We start from the raw sequence: 27,937 nt of genomic DNA on the forward strand, positions 1-27,937 counted from the left end.
GTGCTAACATCAACAACAGTGTATTTGGCCAGATGAAGAAGGTAACAAGAAACCATTTCACATCTTACTTCGCTGACTAACCCTGGTATGGGATCTTGCTTTCCTTGAGAATTGTTTTTTATTTTTGGGAATAACTCAACTCATGTCAGATTGCTTTCGACTGTTACATTTATTAGCTGCAATGTTACAGTGAAGAATCATAGAATGAAGCATTGCCTTAATCCACATTTGAAAGTAAAGAGTATTTGATCAAATGTAAAAAAAAAATATAAATAAATATAAAATTGTACACTGTAACCATAGTAAAAACTAAGGAAGAAGATTTCTTTCTTAAAAGAAGAGTCTTGTAGGACTCTTAGAAAATACTCTCTTCTTCTTCACTATTTTTTTTCTAAAAAGATACTCTTATCAGCTAAGAGTATTTAATTCTCATAGCTGATTGGATAAAATATAGGAGAAACTGCATGCAGCTTTTAAATAAAGTTTATACATTAGTTTAATATTTAATATTTACCATAGACATTTGATAATGTGTGTAAAGTATAAATTAATTAAGCTTTTAAGGGTGTACATTGTTAAGTATGTAATTAGTGCAGTCTTGTGTAAATTTGTTTTATCTTTTTTCAAAGGTACAATGACTTGTTTGATTATTTCTCTCTTTGGATAATTTAAAAACAAAATAGTCAGTAATCTTTAACTTAACTTTGCAAAGATGTAAGTATGTGTGCGCTTATAATTTATAAAACATACTTATATTTGGATAAAAATTATTTTAATATTATTGTTATTTAAATATCTTAAAATATTTTTATATATGCACGGCGTAGAAACAATAATTAAATCTTCACAAAATTACCATACACACTTCCTTAATGAAACTGGAATGAACCTTTCATGGCTCTAAGTTCGAATCCCGTCAGTCTGGAATTTTTCATACTGTATAAATTTCAACTTTATTACTTAAAATTGTGATAGTCTGTTGTTACTTAGGAAGATTAACTAACTTTTTGCTCTCGAATTATTGACAAAGCTCGGTGTACGTTAAAAGTAAATTTAATTATGATTTCCACAGGCTATATTTTAAATATTTTTTACTGATTGAAGGCGATGAGTATTATCTTTCCTTGTAAGTTGTATCATTGTATTCCAAAAGATGATAAATCATTGCCGGAAAATTGAACGGCAAGAACGTATTAATAAATGACAGAAAACAAACAATTCAACAAATTATTTTCGCTGATAGGATTAAATAAATGCACTGCCGAGTAGGCGTATTGAAATTATTTTTGTTGTGCGGGTGTGTTTGAGCGCTCGCGTTCATCATTTAGTCATGTATGACGTTGAGGATAGTTTTGGAAGCCGAGAGGGCGTAGAGACAGTGGAGGGAGACTAGAAATAGAGGACAGCAGAGAGATTCTGCTGCAGTGACAGAAAGTGTCAAGATGGGAAAACAACCGGCAGTCGGAATCGATCTGGGTACCACATACTCTTGCGTCGGTGTGTGGCAACATGGTAAAGTAGAAATTATCGCCAATGACCAAGGAAATCGGACGACGCCTTCTTATGTTGCCTTTACGGATACAGAGCGTCTTATCGGAGATGCCGCGAAAAATCAGGTAAAATAAAAATATTACTTATTCTGTTTTAGTAATAAATTATATTTAATAAATGTTTTATCTGACCGGTAATCAATTAATAAATCACTTAAATTAATAATTAACTGCATAACTGAACTGTATGGAAAATGTTTTGCACCTGAAATTTATTAGTTTGCGTGCAGAAACTAGTTTTATTTAACAGAATTATTTAATTAGTTTAATTATGTGATTATGTTACATATTCTACGAATCACATTCCGATTTTTTATGATGAAACCGGTAACATGTAAGTTTTTATTAACAAAAATAATATAAAAATTAAGCATATTAAACATTATATTCGTGTAGATTATATTAATTATTCTTTTTTTTTTATTAACATAACATATAGATTAAGGCAAATATGAAATGAGGTGAAGTAAATTATTGGCTTTCATTTTACTTCGAATGTATTTTTACTTTTCATTACTTGCAAACAGAAAACTGAAAGAAAATATAAGCTGTAATGAACGAAAATTTTCAAACGTTTTTTTCATCAGTGATTTAAGTAAACATCAACAGGAAATTTATGATGTTATGTATATCAAAATACGTAATTTTGTAATGCAGAGAATAAATATTCTTTTATCTCATTAAAACAGATCTGTTCTTATTGAGTAAAATAAATTACGGTAATAATCATCACCTTTATTTAATTTTTTTTTAAAACCGGGAAAACTTAGCCTGTAGTAGTTAAAAGTATTTTACATTATTATGAACATAAAAATAAACTACTTGCATTCGATAAAATAATTTTTCATTTCTAACCAATATTTATTTATAGAAAATTAAAAAAAAATCGTTATCACGTATGAATAAAAGGTTCAGGTGTACAATATTAAAATATTTATACTCAAGTAAAATAACCTCTAAAAAGGAAAACTTATTTGAAGAACTGCAGGGGGTTTATGAATATTGTAGGGGACAATTCTAGCAGTACCTATCATACTCAGCTTAGTGGTCATAAAAAAAAGTTCGCAATGAGTACTAATTAAGAGAAAATTAATTTGGAAATTAATGATATTTTAAGTACGAAAGCAAAATACTATTTAAAAAATTCTACTCTACGAGCAAATTTTGAGATATGGTTCCATGGTGACCGAATCTATCCACCCGTTGATAAATCGTAACCAAAATTAAATGGTATCAATGACCCATATTCAGAAGGTATTGCACGAAAATTTATAAGAAATTGATTTATCCAGACTGAAGATATCAGGAAAAACTATAACTGTTGATTAAAAAAAAAAAAAAAAAAAAAAAAAAAATAGATTTATTATTCTCTACTTCTAAATGAAATCGCTAATTCATAACCAAAGTGACACACTAATGTAACTGATTCACGTAATTAGTAGAGGAATTCGGTTTTGAGTCTAGAAACGACAAAAAAGGAAAAATTTGTTTTTACCTCTCCCTTCGTTAAAAGGGTTTGTTAAAAACCCCCAGTATCTTAGTTACCTAAGGGGTATTTAATTAAGTGAAAAACTGTACCTACTCTTTGAGCAGAATTTTGAGATATTTGAGCCATAACGTCCGTATGTCTTTGCCGCATTGAGCAATTGTTATCAAATTTAAGCGGTATCAATACAGAGAAATTATTATGCTAAATTTCATCCATAACGGACATATATATATGTCAAAATAACAAAAACAAATGAACGCATATATTAAAATTATCGATACATTGTTATTACCTATTCCAGTTTTTCTACTACCAAACTTTTTCATTCATTTCTGTATGTTCACGTGTTAAAAAATAATGATTTCATCATATTTTCTAGCGGGAAATTAATTCTTCAGAACCTAGTTTATGAGCTCTGCAGCATCCTTTACTAAATTTCAGACAGGAATCCATATTTTTCCCCCTTGATCATCCCTTTTACAATTTTCCACTAAAACTTTAACAACGCTGAGAAAATCTGAATTATACAAAAAGGATTTTAAATATTTTCTCGTATAGAAAAATGTTCAGTAAACATTTTTTTTTTAGGAATATTTTTCTTATCTTTTAAATAATTTGGAATATGTTCACAGACAATAAAAATTGTTCTCAGCTTGTCCGTAAGTGATCCTTCTTTTTATTGACATAGAAGTTTTATTTTTGATAAAAACGCGTTTTCTTCTGTTCTGTTTCTTTTTAGGGGTCTCTAATGTTGAAATTTAAAAAAACTAAGACGTACTTTTAATCCATGATAACAGTGTAAAATTATAACTGTCAATTATTAGAATATGCTACTTTAGTTTTTAATGTTAAATTTATCTACGGCAATGTTATCAAAAAAAATTCCTTTCACCGTCTCTACTGTTTTACATTACTGAGTTTACAAAAATACGGCAGTCGATTACAAAAAATTCATTAGTTAAAAAATGCAGTAGACAAATATCTATTGATCCTTTATAAAAACTACGTAACCGGCTGAGTTTACTTTGTAAATTGGTTACAAATTTTTGAAGGAAATTACATTGAAATCATATGCTAAAGAAAATATTCACGGACCTCAATGAATTAGTAAGAACTGAAAACTTACGCTATTTTTTTTAAACTCTACTTTGAAAAAATCCACTGCAAAGTGTTAGTTCCTCACATTAATTAAAAAAAATAAAACGAAATTAATTTTTTGCAACAAAATTTAGGTAATATGTCGTTGTAAACGTTTTACGTTTTTCATCATTTGGAGGAAAGCTATAAAAACTAAAAATTCCAACCATTTTTTATACAGGGATACTTAAATCTCAGGCTGAGTCTACTACATGAATGTAAGTGAATAATGTATTTAAACCGTGGTATTCAGCTTTGGGGAAGTTTGTTCGTTTGTTCTTTAGACCGGAACACGTTTTTAATTTTCTTGAAAATGTTGAATATGTTTACAGACAATAAAAATTATCTTCAGCAATCGTGAAAACTCTTTATAAGTTATTCGTACGTAATTCGAATTCAGAATAAATTATTGATCGCTGACTTGGTAAAGTGACTAGGCTTCTAACATTGATTGAGACATTTTGATAGATCGCTTCACTATACACTTACGAAAGAAGAGAAACATAAAAGGAGAGGAATTTTTTTTAATGAAAACGTTTTTTTTCAAATTAGGCACTTTTGACAACCAGCCGTAAATTATTCTTGAAAAATATTGAATTTTTGCTTCTATGTTAGTAATGTCAGCTACGTAAGAAACATCACCATAATTACAGCCAATTCTGGAAAATGGTGCCATTTTAGACTGTAATAGGAAATTTGTTTGAGGTTATGAACTTTCATTTTTCTATGGGTGTAACAATAACTTCACTAAATTGCATAATTGTATTGCAAATCTTGTTTATTCTCTGCGTTATAGCAGAAGATCTGTGGATATAATTGCATTAAACTGAAGTACTTTTAGCTTACTATTTTAAATTAAATCTTACGCTTTCCTAATCTTCTAGCCGTCAGGCCGACAAAGATTGCGTTAGGCTACTTGGTGATATATGTATTCCAACGGTCAATTCTGCAAAAGCAGAATTCTTTCTTTAAAATTCCAGTATGCCTAAGAAATTAGTTACTTTAAAAATAAATGCTAATGATGGAATGCTTAAAAAGTCAATATTTTTTATTTATTTATATTTTTTCGAAATATATTTCATACCCACCCAATAAATTCACGAACAAGTATAAAAATAAAATAAATATTGAGGTTTGAGGAAAAAATATCATCGCATTTAAGTCATAAATATTTTACATATTCGCAAAAAAAGATATTTAAACACTACTTTTACGAAGCAAAATTTTATTTATATAAATAACGATTATCACCGATGTTTATCCTACTTAATTACATTAAAAAAAACTATTTTCAGAAATTCTAAAATTTGTGTATTTAGTTAGTTACTTTTTGAACTACAAGTTTTCATAACTGTGCGATAGGAAACTCTCCAAAGTATCTGAATGGAGCCTTACATTCGTCCAAATATGGGTACAATTATGGATTAGTTTTTGTGAGTACAATGTAACCACAATTTTACGTATTGAAGTTACTGAATAATCAAATAAAACCAAGTTAGACTTGGGAAATAAAACTATTAGATCTACGATGAAGTGAAAATAAGCATCACAACTCTCTTTATTTATATATTAACCTGTGCAATACATACACAACATATAAAATAAAATTTACACAGTTCATACGTAACGATGGTATTCTTATTAATTTAATTCCATTTTATAGTTTTAAATATGACGAACGTAATAGGGAACCTTTGGATTATATTACATAAACAGATGAACATCATCTTTAGCTTAACTTTTAGATAGTCTAAGGAAAAATTTAGTTTATTAGTTTAGTTTATTGGAAAGCGATATTTTAATGATTTGAATAAGAGATGACTTTATAAAGAAGTTGATATTTTAGAGCACAGGAGGAAAAAGTACACATTAAGAAACTAAAAACAAAATATAGTTTTCGTTAAAATGAATGTTAAGTAAAAACATTAATGAAAATTGAAAAAAAAAATGAAATTACGATTATAAGAAACGATTACAGCTGAAAAAACTCTATTATTCCTTAAAAATGTAAATAAATAATATATTTCTCTCTTTACCAGAATGTTAGGAATTTTTGTAATTCATAAAAAAAAAAAAATTGACCGTAGCTGATAAATAAAGTTCCATGATAGTAACAGTAATTTAACTGTATTTTTGAAACAATAATCTAAAAACATAAAAAGATCTGAGTTAAATCGTAGGAAGATATCGTTGGTATAAATTAAATAATATAAAGAACAAAAATTGTGTTCCAGTTTTCTGGCACGGGTATGTTGTGTTGTGTCATCAACTCACTCTAAAATAACTTGTTAACTCTAAAATAATCTAGATCCCCATAGATACAAATATCTTTTCCATTCCTAAATTAAGCTCAAACAAACTTTCATTTCGTTCTTTCTTGTAGGAAGCAGTACAAAAAATATTAATATCTGATTTGTTTCTTTTTTATATTTTTCAGTCGTAACCTAATTATTCTTGAATAACCGACCCGGAGTTGTAAACTTATTTACAGTTTTTGAAATCAGGTCCAAAATTAAATTACCAAAATAATTCATTACGTTAGAATATATTTATCATTTACCTTAAGCATAGAGTAAAGGGCCAGTACAGCATTACCCGCTATTCAAGGTGACTGTTCTAATAATATTTCATACTATTCTATATTCTTGGTAAAAATAAATACAAATTCGGAGAAGTGTGAAATCTGATGGCGGTGTTGTTTTAGGTAGATATTATTTTAATTGTACTTTTCATTATCTGATATCCCCCTTAGTAAAATCGGTAGCTTTCATAGTTGACTGTCAGTCCAGTAACTACAAAGGTTTGTAAAAATCTTAGGTTGTTCGTCTACTGGAAGAGACTACAAGATCACGCGACTACAGCCTACTTTGATTCGTACGACTATGAGAGCCCTGAAGTCGTCCTTTACAGGCTAGTTCTCGCGACTGTCAGTTGGCATTTTTTGTAAAAGCTTACATAGTATTTTTAGTATCGGTGTCTTTAGTTTTTTTTACCGACTTTTCGATGAAATGTACAGTATTACTTTCGGTCGCATGGTGGGAGTGAGAGGGTGAAAATGTTTTTTTTTAGGTTTTGAGATATGAGGAGTACGAAAATACCATTCACTTAAATTCCGGTTTCCTTGTACATTTTACAGGCTTTTTCTGTGTATAAATTTTGTCGCTCAAAAATCTCCAAAACTACTTGATCAACTGGACTGAAATTTAAATATGCTATAGTAGTGTATCTGAAGTTGCGCGTGTGAAAGTTTTATGAAGATTGGTTGAGTCGTTCTTGAGTTACGATCAATTTAAGGTCGAGAAAATAGAGCGGTGTGCAAGTTAAAAGCGTGGTTGGTAATGATACTGCAAGTTGAAACGAGGAAACAAGATAAAATAATGAAAAATCGACCTTCTTGTGCAGAACTGCATAAGAGTCTTTTAGATTGTTGTAATTTTTTAAGGCGTTGAAAAAGTTATTTATTCCCAATAGCTTGCGTTGTATATCCCGAGAATGATAACGTTTGTCTACCATATTTCTTAGAGGTAATTTTTCACAAATTGTACTGATCAAATTTTCACTATCAATGACCATGTGAAATACGTAAAAATAATAATTAAATAACGTAGTTTAAATAGTAAAATTCATTTATGACAACCGGAGGACGATTAAAAAACAGCTTGGATGAACCGTTGTGTACTAGTAACTACGAGAGCCAAATCTCAATTCGAAAAGGTCTGTCACTTCTGCTAGTTGTCGTACGTAATCGGCCGCTTAAGATCTGCTGGCAACAGAAGCCTTTTCGTAGCTCTCTTTGCACTGGGATCAGACGCGCTACTATGTATGCACTCGTGTGATTTTGCAGCCACTCGTAGTTACTTCCAGTGGATGAGTGGCTTAAATTAAACGCAAGTTATTCGTGAAAACGGTACGTCATACATAAGAAGAAATAAAATCACCTGTCATATGTATTTAGGTAAGTGAGGAATAAAATGGTTTGCTGTTGACTTCTTTAGAGAATGCATTGTAATGCTTTGTAACGTGTCAGCATTTCAAGTCAACAAAGTGTAGAAAACATTCAGCCCTACAAGTAACTTTTTCAGTCTATTCACAGTATGGACTGATTGTGTAATGAACATCAGTATTCTCAGAAGAGACTACTACGGTTGGTAGATTTAGCACTACAGGTTTTTTATATCCGTCACAGCCATCAGAATAGCCAAAAAATTTAAGATAGAGTAACACATTAATACACCCCCTTCTGTCGTAAAACAATGCGTAAAATACCCTACTTCAACTCGATAAGAAAATAAATAAGTTCTAAACCTAATGTTATATAAATTATGAATAAGGTAATCGTTTAGAGTTCTTATTTTTTGTCAACAGCATATCCCTTGATTTATTTTATTTATAAGCAATTTACATTGAATGCAATATTTTACTAACCTACATTATTTATAGGAATTTAATTTTTCAATCGATTTTGTTTTTTATTCTTGAAAATTATTAATATCAAAAGAATAAAATAAATTTACTCTGTCACTCAAAGGTTAGTCGTTAACCATCGTATATATATGTTAATAGAAACAAACAACTTTGAGAAATAAATACAAGTATAAACTGTTGAGTAACATCTGTTAGGGCAATACCACATAAGGTTATAAAGCAAGAGTTCTTCTCCGAGTTGAGTCAGACTACTTATTGAGACACGCGATACGTACATATAGTAGCTTTCTTCGATGTCGATGTACTTGTAAGGTAATGACTTCATTGTAGATGTGGCCTTCAAAATCCAGTACACAGGTCCTGGCCTCCTCACTTTATATTGTGTATCCATTGATATCAAAATTTCACGTAATCAGCTACGTCATGATCAACCGATATAAAACTAAACATAAAAGGTAAACAGTTTGATTTACGACTGCTAGATAATAAAAACAAAAATTTCATTCAAACATAATTATTGCTCTAGTAATATCAATTATTCTTTAACAATTTATTTCTGATTGTTTTAACAATTATTACTCTTATCGTAGGATTTATTAATAGTTTCTATGTAATTTACGAATAGGTCAAACATTCTCAAATATATAATTTCGCTATTTCCCATTTTCACTCTTTGTGCCGTACGAAATACCTTCCTCCGTAACTCACATCTCATTCTAAAATAAGAAAATTAAATTGACTGAAAAAGTTTATTTACTGGCTGATTTAGCAGAATTTTGTTTGAAAATGTTCTCCTTTTCCAAATTTCGTATATGATTCTTTTAATATTTAAAATAGAAATATTTTATTTTTAATCGTTTTCAGAACTGGAACAATTTGAAACTCAAGAAAAGCTACATTTTAAAGAATTTCATATTTCGGAATTTCTATTTTATATTATCTTTTCGAATTCTAATTTTAAAATAAAATAGTAATTAATTTAAATTAATTTTAGTTACAACATGAGAGACGTAATTACAATTAAAACTGAAATTATTTACCTCTATTTTCACGATGAGAGGATTAAATTACTACATCTGATAGCTAAGCCGATGAAATTTGTTTTAGATAACGAAATAGACGTTAATTCAAAGGATTTGGAATGTTTTAAAATTCTCTTTTCGTTTCGGGATTTTTTGTGTCATTAGTAGATAAACTATTAAAAAGAAAAGTAATTACTTATGTCTCTCAGGCTATCATAGAACTCAATTTAAGCAGTAAAGTTAACATTTTTGCCATAATAAGTTTAATGTTTACGCATAAAGAATATAGATGGTACGGTTCAAACAATTATACTATCAAAACATGAGTTCACTCTTAAAGCTACAATAGCGCTGCAGATGTCCAATGAACATAGTGGAAATCTGTTAGGAAAAAATATATTCTACCATTTTATTTTTTGCAGTTATTGCAGCAGAATAGCGCAATAGAATAGCAAAATAGTTTTGGTAGAGCTCCAGAATTGTTATATAAAAATTATATTTCTGTTAAAATGTTAGTAGTAACGCCCGACCACGGTGATTCATTATTGTAAGTTTTTGAAATAAAATAAATGCAGAGAAAGTTTAATATAAAATAACCTTATACAAAATAATTCATAATAAAAAATAATAATTAGAAAAGTATAGACAAAAAGGAAAAGTAAACACCCTGGTTTATGTGAAAAAACCCACATAAAATAAAGAACCAACGTCCAAACATTTAACTACTTAAATCTACAGTAACCTATTTAGTACTCTAATTTTAGATATTTACTTAGCGATCATGTCAATTATTTTCTTTCTTAAGAATGATAAGCTATCATTCGCTTTTGGAAATATAATCAGTTCTTAACTTCTGGAACACATCAGATGCAGTGGGTTGCCTCATCCTGAAGTAATACTAAGTTGAAAGCATCATTATAAGTTGTTTAGTTACTAGTAATAATAATCTGACAAACTGGAGCAATACGTAAATGCTATAATTATACGTTAAAATTTGAATCTGCAAATGTTTTGAAAATTAATACAAACTAGACAAAGATAAAACATTAGACCGTGCAAAGGACCGATAATAAAATTTATAATTTCTTGTAAACGTTTTCAAATTCTGAAAAAAGTAGGTCACATAACAAGAATTAAGAACATTATACATCAAAGCAGTAAAATCTTTTCGAAATAAACACTTTAGCTTTAAAATGTAAGTCTTAATTTATTATTTTTAACACTTCTTTTGATTTATTATAGTAATTACTTTCAGTTGTAATATTTCTCTCAGGCAGTCATAGAACTCCACTTTAGCAGTAAGGTTAATAGGTTTGCCGTTATACGTTTAATGTTTACGGATAAAGAATTCGGATGGTACGGTTCAAACACTATTACACTATTGTTCCTCTTGGAATTCGCAATCTACACGTGAATTAACAACGGTAGTATATTTTATTAGTATTAACCAACCAAACTATATCAAACGAATTGAAATCTTTGGTTCTATTGAAATGTCTTCATTCCATTTAGCTGTCTGCTTGTTTTGCAGTAATTTCAGCATGTAGCTTAAATCAGAACTAATTCTTGAAATTATCTACTGGACCAATCTTCTGTCCGATAGAAAAAAATGTAAAAAATAATAATCATTCCTCCTAAGCCATCTTAAAAAAAACTGCATCTTCTGAAATGTTCGTTTTAAACGCTCTATCTAACTGCAGTTAAAAAAGAAAACCAACAATTCAGCTGTTCTCCATTTTTCTTCTCCCCTAGGCTATGATATCTGTAGATATTTTTCATGTCTCCAATATCTTATCGATAATCAACAGCTATGTTTTTATGTTGTTGGTTATCTTCTTTCTTTAAGGACTGATTTTGTACATCTGTGACAGATCTATTGCAGATTATCTGCTCTCAATATTAATGAATCGTATTAACGTATCAATTGAATCTCAATACAAGTAGGATTAGGTTTTTCGAGTTATTCGCTAGGATTCTTAAGAATGCGTCTTTTATGCTCGAACTGCTAATAACTTTCTGTGATTGTTTTGCCCTCAGTATACGTCCCAAGAGCACTAGAAATTTAGATCTATGGGCATCTTAAAATTTGATAATCCTGCTAGCCGGTTGCTATTGCGTTTACCAGACAGTGGATGGTTTGTTAAATTTCATCGATCTTAGTACAGGATCCCGTACGAATTCAGTCAAAAGAAAAAAAAGGACTAAATGGTAATTTGTACGACAGAATCTTGTTTAACTTGCGAGTCGGTGTGACAAAAAAATTGCTGTAGTTGATATTTTTGAGAACTTAGGTTTCACGCAGAAGGAAACAGGTTTAGTGTTATTTAGTCTGTTTCCTATCTAACGTAATATTTATATATACACTAACAGATATTGTGTAGAGTACTTCATATGCTTTTAAAGGTACTCTTGAAATAAAAGAGAAATTTAAAATATATTTTCTATAATCCAGTAGGTCTGCGTCATTATTACTGTGATAGCAGTTTCTAAGTGATAATGTTGTCAATTGTGTTTTCTCTAAATTATCAAAATTGAAAATGTAGTAGAACAGCTATCATACTTGTATAGGTCAGTGAATTTGGGGTATTTGTACGTAGACGTTTGTTATTTTTTAAACATCTGAACAACACGGGTTGGTCTAATGGTGAACTTATCACAAATCAGCTCATTTTGAAGTCGAGATTTCTAAGATTCAAATCCCAGTAAAGGCAGTTACTTTTATACGGGTTTGAATACCAGATTGTGGATACCGGTGTTCTTTGGTGGTTGGGTTGCAATAAATCATACATCTCAGGAATGGTCGACCTGAGACTGTACAAGGCTACATTTCATTTATATTCATACGTATAGTCCTCATTCATCCTCTGAAGTAATACCTTACGATGGTTCAGACACTAAGCAGAAGAAAAAAAAGGCACCTGAACAGCTGTTAACAGTGTTGGCGAAAATTTAAAATTCATCATATTTTATGAAAGTTAAATCTATATACTTCATTATTATATATTATATCGACTAGATTATTTTTTAGAATTTTTTTTGAAATCACAATGTATTTATCCTACAATTTTTTTTTTAACTCTCTTTATTTTCAATTGGCTCAAAAGGCCTACCGAATTTATCGAAAAGTTTATGCAAAAGGGGAAACAACGCCTCATTAATACTTCAAATTCTTCCTTTAATTAGAATTTTTTCTTTAGTATTCGGCAGAATGCGACCTGCTATATTAAGGCCAACTTATAAGTTTTTCTGTAACTAAACTTTGAAACGCTTGCGTTGAAAACTATTCTAATACATCAGCTATTCTAACCTGATAATGCAACATATCGATGGTGCTGACGGTATTAAAAGTATTACTATCCAGTCGACATGCATATCTGGGTGTTAATAGCACATGAAATTCTTCAATCTGTGATTTTTGCAACCGATTTGATCTCGTTGTAATAGTTATTTTTGTTTATTTAAGAATATTTTTTTTTACATTTAAACTAAGTTTTAATGTTACTTTTAAAGAAGTTAGTAATTTAAATTTAAAAATATGCATAGTTAACAACAATATTAACAATATTAAAACAATTTTTTTCTTAAAGAATTAAAATGAATATTACAGATAAGGAATGTTTTAACAATGAAGTATATTTCGTAATAAGTATTAATGTTATAATATTTTCAAGTTATATGAGTGTGTTTTTCGTAATAATCACATTTATTAATTTAATGAATCTATCCTTAGTAAGCCTGATATGGCATGCTTGTTGTCCTAGTAATGCTCATTCTATTCTAGTTTCAGAAATAACTTGTATCTCATGTTTAATCACCAGCAATCCCTCTGATTATGGCACGTAACATATATAACATACGCATATTAAAATTTACCATCGACTGTCTAACCGGTCAGCTAATTGATTGATAAATAATTACTAAAAATCGGGAAGTTGATTATAATAATATTTATTAAAATTAAAAATATAAATTAAATATAATTTATAATAAAAAATATTTACTTGAATAAATTTTACTCATTTATTTAATAGTTATTAGTTGAATTTATTAAATAATTATTAAAAAAAGGGATTTACTTTTTTTGCCATTGGGATGAAATGGTAGCTTCCTTGCCTATCTTGGGAAGAGTTTTGTTTCGAATACTAAAAAAAGGCTTAGCATTCTCATGTTCTAAAAAATTCGCCTTTCTCTACAAAAAATACGGTTCTAAATAATCGGACGTCAGTATTTTCATTGTGATTAAATAGAAATATTTTCCGAAATTATGTATTGGTTATAATAGTAATATGTAATTATTATTGTTTATATTATTTATGTCGCTTTTTTCTCGACTCGAGAAGTATCTGACCCAGAACATTTTGGTTTTTCTGCATCTTCCTTTCGGGTTTACAGTTAGAACTGTTTTAAAGCAAACTATTAATTACAAAACTTGTGATATTGATCGAGTGTGTGCGAGCGGGCGGGCGCGCGCACGTTGATATAGAAAATTTTGTACTTCTGCGATGAATGAAATATTTTCATTTAGACCGGGATTTGCAGCTCAAGGTCAGGCGCGTGTTATGAACAGTTAATTTTGAAACAAATTTTTAATAATGAAATGAAATATTTATAATAGTCAATTTATAGATTACTGTTCAGAAAATAAGATATTTGAATAAATGAGACACTGATCTCTTTTCATTGTAAATAACGCCTTATTAATAATTTCAGTTTATACAGTACTCTAAAATTATGTTTTCAAAGTACTAATAATTATATTTCACTTCAATTTTCTAACGCTTATGAGATTATGCGTACGAGTAATTCTCTTTAGTATTTTTTGTTTTTACACGACTGCCCAAAAAGAAGTGTATTGTAGTGTAATGTATTTAGGGTGTATGTAGTATGTATATATGTGTGTATTTTTGTTCCACCGTAGCAATTCAACGGCTTAACCGATTTAGATGTATGACTCCGCGTTGGAATCCTATGTTACCTGGAGTGTCATAGGCTATATAAATATGTATATATTGTTTGTTTACTTGGAACTAAAAGGCACGAAAATCATACATACGATTCTAAATCGATAAGAATTTTAATATCGATTTATATGCACCGAAAACAGTTGTATTTTAAGATCTGTTACGATACTGAATAAATGAATTACGGTAGTAAATTTTACTACCGTTAAATTATTAATTTTATTAATAACACTGATAGGCAAAAATATTTAATGTTTCTCTAGGTGTGATACCATTTCTTGAACTGATTTTTTGCGTACATTACAGATCTGTAAATACAAATTTTCTATTACCATTAGTATTAAATAAATTACGCTTCAAAAAAAAAATTAGATGAAAATAGATAAAATCCGTAAAATTTATCATTTTTCATGGCCATATGTGTGTTACAATGATTTGACTGATGCATTTCTTTTATAAAAACCCTTAGGCACATTCCGAATTAATGTCCAACAGTAATCGGCTAGTATGTTAGTATTACATTACCCTTAATAGCGGCTTTCCATCACCGAAATGTCTTGGTGGGAAGACGTTCACCGTGTCCGTCATTTACGTCTCCGAGGTTGTCCGGAAAAAAAATCCAGATGTGAGTGGAGAAAATGTATGTTCAAAGACATATTACATCCCATACCTCTGTATGAAGTAAGATGTTGATTAACAATATCGTGGTAATTGTCGGATTTTTGTTTGCCGAGAAATTTTTGCAAACGTCTTTAAATGAAGCTAAAGCTGCACTTTCTACATTATTTTACATAGAGTTAAATACATCTTTGACCAACTCTCTTATTTGAGGACCAACAAATATTCCTTCTTTAATTTTTCCTTCACTTACATTCGGAAATTTCTGCCTGCTGTACAAAAATCCGAGGTTATCCTTTTTCATTGCTTTTACAGAAATTTTAATTAATCCTAGCTTAATATGGAGAGGAGGTGAAAATATATTTTAGGGGTTCAACTAAGGGCTCATGAATAATATTTTTCCCATTTGGAGGTATCTCGTTTTTTCCCCTCTTTGGTAACGTAATATTTATCCCCAGCTCGGCTGTCTCATTAGCAAAGAAAGCAAATGTATTTAGTATAGCCTAACTGCATGCTTAACAAAATAGCTATAACTTTCAAATCACCACTATGTTTTTTATAATTTATTTTTTCAAGAACGTCTTTCATCACATCGTATGTCTTTTCAAATTAATACAATAAGCGATTGGTATCGAAGCATATTTGTTACCGTTGTATAGTAGAACCACTTTTAAACTATACTTGGACGATCTATGAAAAGGCGTCAGTCCTCAGGTTTATGAACTTGTCCTAAGTGCAACATAAGCTCATCGATATTTGTACAATAAACAAATTATTTTCATCAATAAAGTACTGAGAAAGTTCTTTGTTTCGGCTTCGAAACCCCGAAATTTTTGTATTTTTTTGAAGTAAATTCCAACCTTGCAGTCTTGATCCTAACAGTTCAGCTTCATTTTCTGATAAATTTAATCCCTAACCATGCCATTTAATTCACCTTGTGATGTAAGATGTAGCTTATTGGAAGATAATTCAAAATCAATATCACTGTTGTCTTCTTCAGTACTGCCTGTTTCTTCATCGCTGCTTTCGAAACATACATTCACAGGTGGCTCAGAAACTGGAATAATTTCACTGTGAGGAACAGGCCTGATTTCAGATTGCAATAAAGTATATTTTACAGTATTTTTAGATTTTTTAGAAATCCCAGACACACTTGTTAAACAAAAGTAACAATCCGTTATCTGATCCTTTGGTTCACGCCAGAGCACAGGTACACCAAACGACAAAACCTTCCATGTACTTTTCAGCCATCTTCTTAAATACACAGAACAGTTAGTGCATACTATATGAGGAGCCCACACTTTATATTGATCACCAATTTTACACTGAAAGTACAAATGATCTGCTTTTTTAAAGGTGTAATGTTTTTTTCTATTTGATTATATGGTAAACTCACCACATACATAACAAAAGGCAACCACATCATTTACACAATTTTGAGGCATTATGACACTGCACTCTTAACAAACTTAACATGTTTTGTCCTGCACAGACATAATTAATCTTGACAATGAAGTCTCACTCTTCAGTATTAGATATGATAATATGTGACTATGATAAGATTTAATTCTTTGTCTAATATTGTTTATTTATAGCTTACAAATTATGTTAACAAAATTAAACAACAAAAAATGAGCTAACAAAATACAGTGTAGGAGCTTAAAATGCTAACTATATGTTGAAAAAAAAATTCTTTAATTAAAATTTAAACATTTTTCAAAACTGGTGGGTGATAGAAAGATTCTGAGTTCATATTCGTTTTAATCATCAAAAACAGATTAAAACCATTTATTGCATATTAGGAGACAAAAATTATGGTTATCAGTGTAATTTATTAGCATTTATTTTATTTTTATCTTGTTAGTAAATTTATTAATTTTATATATATATATATATATTATTAGTTTTATATATATATTTATTTATTTGTTTATTTATATGTTTAAATAAATTCAAAAAAAATTGAAAAAAAACAATTATACTGTATACAAAATTGTCAGTCACACGCTTTTTAATTATCCTATATTAGTAATTATTCTGTATTAAAGAGCAATGTTCGTTACGATGTTTTTTTTTTGTTTGGTAGCCGTGTTTTTTAATTTTTAATATTTTATTTCTTGTTTATGGAATGTTTAAACTTAGTGTTGTAAAACTGCTAAGAAGCTCCTGTAACGCGAGATATAAAATTATTGTACAGTATTATTCGGTCAGACGCCAAATCTCACATAATACAAAAAAAACTGTTATAATACAATAACGTAAAGTAACGATCTAGATAGTGTACTACAGTTAAAATCTACATTTGGAAAATTACAAAGTAGACAACTACCATCACCGGCGGATGTAAACCAAACAAATATTGTAAGTGGGGGGAACGGAGTGATTTGCTAAAAATATCTGGAATATTCCATAGTCACTGTTTTTCGTATGGTAAATTTTTCATTTAGTGTAAGCTTCCTGACAACTTAAATAAACAAAGTGTAACTGAAATATCATTTATCAGCGACATATTTTTTCATTCACCTGTTTATATATTTATGAAAATAAGTGACATTTTTACTTCATCTATTTTCCCACTCAGTTATGGGGGGGAGAGAGAGAGAGAGAGAGAGAGAGAGAGAGAGAGAGAGAGAGAGAGAGAGAGAGAGAGAGAGAGAGAGAGAGAGAGAGAGAGAGAAAGAGGGTACCGAAAGTACTATTATTTTTCAGTGAGAGGCGATTTGGATCAAAACTGACATTATCTACCCCTGCCATCCTTTATTTTTCCTATTGCTTAATTATTATTATTATCTTTCTATCCACAACTAACATTTGCTTATATAAGAATTTATTTGTTCGTTCTCTCTTGCTCACTATTTAAATTGCTTGCGTCACATATAAAGTATTTGAAACAATATTACTGTTTATTACGATCTAAGTCAACGTTAAGTTGTCATTACTCATAATAACGGTTAAACTACTATTCATTTCTTTTTTTAATTCAACCGATGAAAACGAACACACTGTTTTTTTTATGTCAATTTATAAAAATAGTGTTGTTGATGCTGGCTGAAAAAAGCATTACTTTAAAAAAAAACCGATAACCTCCAAATCGATGGTCTAAAGCATTGAAATTTAAACATGTATGCATAAAAAAGAATAATAATTTATAAGGAGTGTAAATTACTGTTAATATTAATTTTTGTATATTCTAATTTATTTAATAATGTCTAAATAAGTTAATTATTTATTGTTTCATACTAATTACTTTGAATATATTTCTTAACTTTTGTAAATTTTCAGTCATAATATTGCCATTGCAACCTATATATTGTAAATACTTTTAAAAAACGATTTGGTTGCATTCTTATTTGATACCTTATCTGGGGAAATTTGCGTCTAACGCCGTTTTTTTTCTTTTTCATCAAGTCGTGAAGTTCCCAACTTTCTTGTGCTTGACTGAAAAGCATCGCACAACTTAATTCATGAAAAACATTACTTCTCTTTTATAGTTTCAATAAAACCATAGCATTTTACCTCCTCCTGGAGTAATCGGGTGAAACTCTACTCTCAGTATATTAAACATAAAATTTCTTTTAGAAATTATAGAGATTATAAGTTAAATTGGTTTACAACATTGGTTGTAAACGTTATAAATAAGTGGTCTTCAGCCCAAAAATACCTATGTAGTTCTGACAAGATTAGAACTATATCAGTGAGATGGAGAACTGTTTGCGATGAACTTGTCAGAACTAAATGCGATGGCGAGATTCACTAGGCAAGGAGATACAACATATTGGCCAGTCCCTTGTACGACATTGAAAGGTGAAGTAGAAGTACTGAAAATGTATGTACAGATAATTATTACTTTTTTTGAGCGTAGACAGCTGTGGTCAACTTCTAAAATACGTCAAAAGTATGCGACGAACGGCGTCCAGAGTTCTTAAGTAATAATAAATTAATGATAAAAATTACTAATTTTAATACTCGTCTTTTTCATGCATAATTTTAATTTTTTAGTAGTGAATACAGATTTAATATTTCAAATGCAAACGACCGACTAATTTCTAGGTTATTAGGCACATCAAAATTTACATTATTTCTATACCTCCATTATGTTTCGTAATAATAAATGTTAGTCAACCACATTTCCATACGCGGTATAGTCTATAATTCTTGAAAACTTTCATTTTAATATGATGTTAGATACCCTAATTGTATTTTAATGTAATTGGAGGAATTACTCCATGAACGGTCCTTAACATTTATTCGTACGTATTATTTTCAGGTAGCGATGAACCCTAAAAACACAGTTTTCGATGCAAAAAGACTGATCGGCAGAAAATTTGACGATCCCAAAATTCAGGAAGATATGAAACACTGGCCTTTTACGGTAGTAAACAGCGGAGGTAAACCGAAAATCCAAGTCGAATACAAAGGAGAAGTAAAAATTTTTGCACCGGAAGAAGTCAGTTCGATGGTTTTAACTAAAATGCGAGAGATTTCAGAGACTTATTTGGGAGGTAAAGTTAGAGACGCTGTAATAACTGTTCCGGCATATTTCAATGATTCTCAGCGCCAAGCTACGAAAGATGCAGGAGCGATTGCGGGTCTCAACGTTCTTCGTATTATTAACGAACCTACCGCAGCCGCTTTGGCGTACGGATTGGATAAAAACTTGAAGGGTGAGAAGAACATCCTCATATTTGACCTCGGGGGAGGCACTTTTGATGTTTCTATACTGGCCATCGATGAAGGTTCTCTTTTTCAAGTCAAATCAACGGCAGGAGATACTCATCTCGGTCAGTATAGCTTGTAAATTTTAAATAAATGTATAAAATTTAGCAATTTTTACTAAAGTAAATGTAACAGGATTTATAATATTCGATAATAACATAATTTATTAAAATTACGAACTGATAATCAATATTTTAGTTTTGAATCGGTCATAAAGCATTTTTGGTACATGTAAGTTGGAATTAAATTTAATTTCTTTTTTTGTTGTTCATACGATCAGGAAAAAATTATTTAAAATAATAATTTTTCATTCCTTGAAAAATCATAGAGTAAAACAAATAAGGATTAATGGTTCAGGCAACAAATACAATGTATTGCTTACCGGATGAACATGACATTTGAGTCAATTTTTATTTCTGAATGTAGATAATTTAAAAAAATCATGGTCTGAATGTTACAAGATCCAAAAAGACTCTTAATGTATGTGGATTCAATAGGTTCTTAATAAGACCATATTATCCCATCAAATTTACGTAAAGATAAAAATGAAAACAGCTGTAAATATGTTTTAAATTACACATATTTCATAGCATTCAATTTAAAATCCACAGATAAAAATACCTCTCACAGCAAAAAACGGTAGATTTTATGCTGTATTATTATGTAGAAATATTTTTTGTAGTTTAATATCTGAATATATGGTAAGTCTTATGTTTCAAGGGATATTATACATAAATATATCTCTTTATTGTACATAAGTATAATATAAACAGTGATATAAGTTATAAATTAAAAAAGTAAAGTGATTAAATTGATTTTCTCTCTTGTCTCAATTCATAATAATTATCATCATTACCAAATTTACTTTGTTATTAAGCTGCTGGACAATTAATATAAATAATAAACGCAAATGTTCTTTTTAAACTGACCCTAAACTACTTTGCTGCCCCTAACTAATTTTCCAATATAGATTTTTTTTATTTTGAGAAGCAAATGTTCATCCACAAGTAAAATTTAAATATCTTTCTGAACTTATAAACTTTGTTAAACAATTTTATTCTCTCTCCTTTTTTTATAATCTATCCCTTATGGAAAGTACAAGGATATTTTCATTGATGCGTGTATTTAGATCAAGGAAATTGTGGGTTCTATACTAATTAACTAGAACATTATAAGTGAATGATTTGACAAACATTGCCACACATCGAATTGAAAATGCAGCTAATATAGTTCAGCTGTTCTCCTAGTCAGTAAAAACAGGATCAGAGATACTGGCTTTGATCTAACTGCCACATTTGAAATATATCAGTACAATAGGTGTTCAAGTCAAATTAAATGTTTTATGGTAATACTAGGAACTATTACATAGATATAGATGGGGCACATGGAGGGTTGATAGATTGATGTGAATAGATGTAATGCGAATTTGTTGTTCAGAACTAATCTGACTATCTACATGATGTAAGTGTATGAGTATATCATTGCAAGTCATGACATGCAGCAGAAGTTCATGCAAGGAGAAGAACATGTAAATCATGGAAATTGTCTTATTTCAATGAAATTTTCACACATTCTAATTTTAATTACACTATAAGAAGGTATAATTTTTTTTAGGGAGAGACGATTATTCATTCCTATCAATTGTACCTATCTCTTCTGTACCCGAATACTATAACTGTACCTTTGATCCAATTTGAATCTAAGTCCTGTTGCATCATGAAACAGCTAAGCCCAATAAAAACTGATGAGTGATGATGCTAACCCAGCAGATGAGCTTACTTCCTTTTTTTGTTTTTATTGATTATTTTTTCTTATTTGTATTTTTAATTTTTTAATTGTTTCAAATAATATATACCTATAATATAATTAGGTTATATATAAAAATGATTTTCAGAAGATTTTGATTCCTGCTTTTTCCCTATTTTATTTTAAAAGAATTAATTCGATATCTTACTATCTATGAAATTCTTTATGTTTTAATTTCCATTATAGTATTTACATAGTGCGATGTTGGATTGTGGACAACAGAAACTAATATTTATTAAGAAAACAATTCCTTTAAAAAGTATGACTATAAGTAGTAGGGTTTTTGCCTTTTATAAAGAAGGTATTGGGTTCAAATTCCCATCAGGCTTGGCATATTTTACTAGCTATAAAATTCATCCGGGATCAGCCTGATGTTACTAAAAGGATTCTTCATTATTTAATATTTATTTTTTACTAATTATTTATTTAATTTTATCATTATTTGTTTTGAAGGTGGGGAAGATTTTGACAACAGGCTTGTAAAACATTTTTCTGAAGAATTTCAAAGAAAATTTAAAAAGGATTTACGTGGGAACGCAAGAGCACTGCGCAGACTGCGAACAGCTTGTGAAAGAGCAAAGCGTACGCTTTCTTCTAGTACTGAAGCGAGCCTTGAGATCGATGCCCTTCATGAGGGTGTGGATTTTTACGCTAAAATTACTCGTGCAAGATTTGAAGAGCTATGTATGGACCTTTTTCGTTCTACATTATCACCAGTAGAGCGAGCTCTGCAGGATGCCAAACTAGATAAAGGATCCATTCACGATGTTGTTCTGGTCGGTGGATCAATTCGTATACCAAAGATTCAGAAAATGTTGCAGGTTTGTGTAATAAAAGAAAGTGTCTAGTTTTATATTTATATGTATAAAAAGCATTTTTGTTATTACAGTACCATTTTTCTTAAATAAATTTAATTAATACAATTTAATATATTAACAGTAGTTGGCAACCATTATAACATTTGAAATTTTGGCCTTAATAAAACAAACATTTTTGTTGTAACGAATAACTTTTCATGTAAGCTTAAATTATAATTAATTTTTAGCTGCAAAATAATTGTAAAAAATTACAGTTTTATAAAATGTGACTTATTCATTAAAAAAAAAATTACTTACTTCAAGGCTGGTCTAGTCCTCCTAACACAGTTAATGCACGTTTATAAGCAGCTATGTAACAGTAATAATACACTGGATGGTATTTATTGCCGCCGGTATTTAACAAGCCATTGAAGGATAATTTTGAAATGAATTTGATTTCTAATTAAATTTATTCTTTCTTTGTAACAGCCTATCCAAATTGATTAATGGTTGCACTTTTTGAATTTCAGTCGTAAAACTGTTTATTACAGAAAAAACTTTCGATACTGCAAAAAGATATGGAGATAGGAATCTTTTTTTAAAGACCTGCCATAGCCAAAATGCTTGATGAAACTGCTTGAAACTTGATCAAGATCAAGGTAGGAATCTATATTTTAATAAATGTTAATCGGATGTTAAAAAAATATTTTTGTAGAAGTTCTTGAGTCCAGAAATAGCTTATAGAAAAAAGGGCCACCAAAATATCGTTCCCCGTTTTCTTTGGTAATGTTAATGTCGAGCATTTATGTTGTTCTAAAGAAGTTTTTTATAAACCAGTGTAGAAAGGAATATGATTTGGCTTGGTACATATTGCATTGCTTTCACTATGGTCTATTGATAAATTATTGAAGGCTAAATTTAAATTCATTGTTTCATATGACAGACCTTATTCTAAACAAATAATAAATATAATAGATCTTTTCCACAAAAGTGAATGTCAGTTTAAGTGTGTAGCTTACACTAAATTTTATTCAAATATCATTCAAATTATCATCATGAACGGATTAAAATTAGTTCGTTCTTGAGAAATTAATTTATACTTAAAAAGCTAGTGTACAATGCAGGCATCACTCTTTTCCAGTTAAGGTTTGTATCTACTCTACTGAAATATTGGTTTAACTTTCTTCATAAGATCTGAATGTATAGCCTAGTAGGTATAACTAGCTGATTGTGGAGGGGGTAGATGTACGGCTATAAATAGAGAAGCTCCAAAATAGTCTCTGACTGGAAGAAGTGACTTCTAGCAATGGTAATTGCAAAATGATCATAATAAAGGTTATTTCTATTTCTTTTTTAACTTTGTCTTTGTGAAATATCATTTTAAACCTATCATTTTATTGTATGTAAAAATCTCCAAATAAAGTTACTTATAAAAGCAATTACTTACTAATAAACCTGTAATAAATATACATTTCTGTACTTTTAATTTAAATAAATACTTTAAAGTATGTTTTTTCTGGGAAAGGACTTTTAATTAAACAAATTTTTCAAGGTAAAGATTAAGGTCAAACTATAGTTCAGCAACATTATCTATCATGGTTGATAATATGACACAACGATATACTAAACCATATTTAAAAAAAAAAATTGCAGTTGCTGTTGTTACTGTTATTGTAAATATTCATTAATTTAGTGTATGCATGTGTATGTAATTAATAACATAGGAATAAATACAGTTGTTTGATAAATCACTTAATAAATTTATAAAGTAAGGTGTAGTACCAATATAAATGAAATATTTTAATCTCTTAAAAATTTGAAAACTGTTTAGGATAAACATTTTTGATGTCTGATTAATAGAAAAATAGACAAAAGATAAATCATAACTGAAGAGAAGAGGCTTGTTTTTAAATTGGGTAGGTGTAGTTGAACTGCAAAACATTTAGCTCTGTTACATTTAATTTCTCTTTAAGATTAATAACATGAAACAACAATTTATTAAATTTTATTTTTAAAAAAAATTGCAGCTGCAGTTTGTTATTGTATTATTAATTTTTGTTTGAAGGATTTCTTCTGTGGCAAAGCTCTGAATTTGTCTATAAATCCTGATGAAGCAGTAGCATATGGAGCTGCAGTTCAAGCAGCTATCTTAAGTGGAGACACAAGTTCAGCTATTCAAGATGTGTTGTTGGTAGACGTTGCTCCTCTTTCTCTTGGTATTGAGACTGCTGGTGGAGTTATGACAAAACTGGTAGAACGGAATTCACGTATTCCATGCAAACAGCAGCAGACTTTCACAACATATTCTGATAATCAGCCAGCTGTCACCATTCAGGTCATAAGGAATGAAACATTTGTTTGATTAGCAGTTAAGAATTATTTAATAAGTTTATAAGGTACCAATATAAATGAAATATAATAATCCTCAAAAATGGATAATTCTTTGCTTTTAGAACTGTGTTTGATAAAATTATTTTTATCTCTATTGTTTCTTCAGAAAAGAATTGCTTTAACATTGATAAAGAAAACACCAAAAAATACTGTTCTTTATGACTTGTGCAATGATGTATAGAGTTTGTATATGTTCTTGTTTAAGTTTCACAGTAAGTTCTTAACACATCATTTAAGATAAAAATTTTCAAGGCCTAATTATTAGAAAAATAGACAAGATATATATCATTACTGTAGAGCAGAGGTTTATTTTTAATCAAGAATGGGTAGGTGTAGTTGAACTGAAAAAAAATTAGCTTCATTACGCTTCATTTTTCTTTAATTTGTAAATGACATTTTAACTGCACTAAACTTTGAAAACCGAGTCATTTCAAGATTGTTGTGATGATTACATTAATTTTTTTAAATGGGTTAATGACTGATAATTTAGTTATTAATTCTAATTAAACTTTAACTCACATGTATTAAGTGTCCTAAATTGTCAGTTTTAAGAAAAAATTTAAAGACTAAATCCACTCTTAGAAATGCTTCGTATAAAAATAATGTTTTTTAGTAAAATAATTTCCCAGTAATACAGTATAGAGCAAATCATTGATTACTGGGTGAAAAATAGACTAACATTTCAGTTTTCATTTTGTAAAAGAGAAATACACTTTTTTTGTGTAAAAGAAACCATACAACATTTAGTTAATCAATTAATCATCATTTTTATATGTTAAATCCTTTGCTATGTAGTCTATTTAGTATTCTAAAGGTTCTGTGTAGATTTATTAGATGAGATCAACGAAGATTAATGAATATTGTGTTCTATTACTGGAAAATGTATTTTTGCTTTTACTCCAATAATTTTTCTAAGTAAAGAGCTTTGAATTTTTATATCAGTACTTTCCTTTCACTACAGATTTTAACATAACAATTCCAGCATTAGGTTGTCCTGCTTCATTATCTTTTTTTTTTCATTAAGAATAGCATACCCAGATCCTCAGAATCTGAAAAATTATTTTTCTTCCTTTTTTTCAAACTCCTCATTCAATAATCTATAAAAATATTTTTAGTGTCTTCTTTTTAACTGAACATAAATAAAAAATATAATGATTTAAAATACTTTTAATACATAATACACAACTCAAAATGAAATTCTCTAATTAAAATTGAAGGATGTTGTGAGCAATATCATATAAATGCAAGGACAATAAACATTTTTCTATATTTTACCTCAAAATACTGTATTACATAATAATTAATTTACAGTTCACACTATTTCTTTATTCATTATTGATATATTCTTGATTTATTTATTGTTTCTAATTAATTAAACACCAAAAAAAGTCAGTTACAAAAGTATTCAAGTTTTTGTTCACTTCCGTAAATTTTGTAAATTGACAAAGTTTAGTGTATTTTGACAAAGTTTAGTGATAAGTATTGAGTTAAAAAAAAACTGAGAAAAATTAGTAGTTCTGATAGGTGATCGTCTAACTTTAGGCAATCAATTACTAATAGTCAAAACAGTTGATGGTTTAACTGTAAAATTTTCCCTTGGACAGCTTAGCTCATCAAATTTGGATTCTGCCATATTTGGATTGACTACGTTTCATTTTTAAAACAACCCATTCACCTTCTTTCATGTGTGAATGCAACATATCTACTTGTGATTCAGATAAAATTAGTTTAAATGATTCTCCTTTCTAAATACTGATAAATCAAAGTCAAATTACTGAAAATTTATGTAGAATTATACATTAAGATGTATAGTATAGATGCAATGTTAATGAGAAGCATTAATATGTACAATTCCTAAATACTCAATGTCAAGAAAAAATTAAATATAATAATAAAATGCAAAAAACGGAAATTTTTATTTTACAGGTATTTGAAGGAGAGAGAGCAATGACAAAAGACAACAATCTCTTGGGTACATTCAACTTGACTGGAATACCTCCCGCTCCAAGAGGAGTACCAAAAATAGAAGTGACATTCGATTTGGATGCAAATGGAATCTTAAATGTCTCTGCAAAAGATAACAGTACTGGAAAATCAGAAAAGATTACAATTCAGAATGACAAAGGACGCCTTTCAAAAGAAGAAATTGATAGAATGTTGGCTGAAGCAGAAAAATACCGAGGTGAAGATGAAAAGGTACGTGAACGTATTGCAGCTAGGAATCAATTGGAAAGTTACACATTTAGTGTGAAGCAAGCAGTTGAAGAAGCTGGTTCCAAATTATCTGATAGTGAAAAGAAAGAGACCCAGGATAAATGCTCAGCAGTTTTGGCATGGCTTGATGGAAATACTCAGGCTGAAAAAGATGAGTATGAATATAAACTGAAAGAGCTTCAAAAATACTGTTCTCCAATTATGGTCAAATTACACCAGGGCTCTAATGCAAAAGGTCCAACAGTAGAGGAAGTTGATTAAATCAGTATTACTGTATATTACATTAATCTATTAATCTTGCATTGAGGATTGTTCCTTAATTTGATACATTTTTGAGAAGAAGATTATAAATATATAACCGGTTAACTAAAAATAATTTTGATGCTGAAAAATAGGATATAACTGATAATTCTTGAAAAAATTTTTGCTTATAATTAATTTTAGCAATTTTCTCTTTGCATAGATTTTTTAAGTAACAACTCTCAATGTAAATACAATTAGCAACAGAAATTCTCTACGGTTTTAAAATGAGAGGGAATGATGAAGTAACAATAATTGAATGAGGTTTTCATAGATTATGAAGAAATGCAAATGGAGTGCAATAGGAAAAAAAATTGTTGTGTAGGCATTTTAACACCATTTAATAGCATTGCCTTATGAACAAATTAAAAGAAGTTGAAGATTGCTAACAAATCGCTGTAACAAAAATGTTGGTGTTTTGTCATTATTTATGTTTGTGTTTTCTTAAATAAAATTATTTAAAAAAATGTAAAAGTGTTTTAATGCAATAAATAATATATTACAAGTGTGT

At 29.3% G+C, this 27,937-nt stretch overlaps 1 protein-coding gene across 1 annotated transcript; it reads left to right on the forward strand.

The window, feature by feature from the left end:
• Positions 1 to 1,406: 1,406 nt before the first annotated feature.
• Positions 1,407 to 27,934, forward strand: LOC142332217 (heat shock 70 kDa protein cognate 2-like). The gene is made up of 5 exons (XM_075378508.1): positions 1,407 to 1,616; positions 19,470 to 19,983; positions 22,178 to 22,545; positions 24,587 to 24,856; positions 26,839 to 27,934. Exons 1-5 carry the CDS (start codon positions 1,443 to 1,445, stop codon positions 27,385 to 27,387), a joined length of 1,875 nt encoding a protein of 624 aa, XP_075234623.1. The 5' UTR covers positions 1,407 to 1,442; the 3' UTR covers positions 27,388 to 27,934.
• Positions 27,935 to 27,937: the final 3 nt, after the last annotated feature.

The sequence above is a fragment of the Lycorma delicatula genome, chromosome 1 (assembly GCF_047948215.1).
Source record: "Lycorma delicatula isolate Av1 chromosome 1, ASM4794821v1, whole genome shotgun sequence".
Lineage (NCBI taxonomy): Eukaryota > Metazoa > Arthropoda > Insecta > Hemiptera > Fulgoridae > Lycorma > Lycorma delicatula.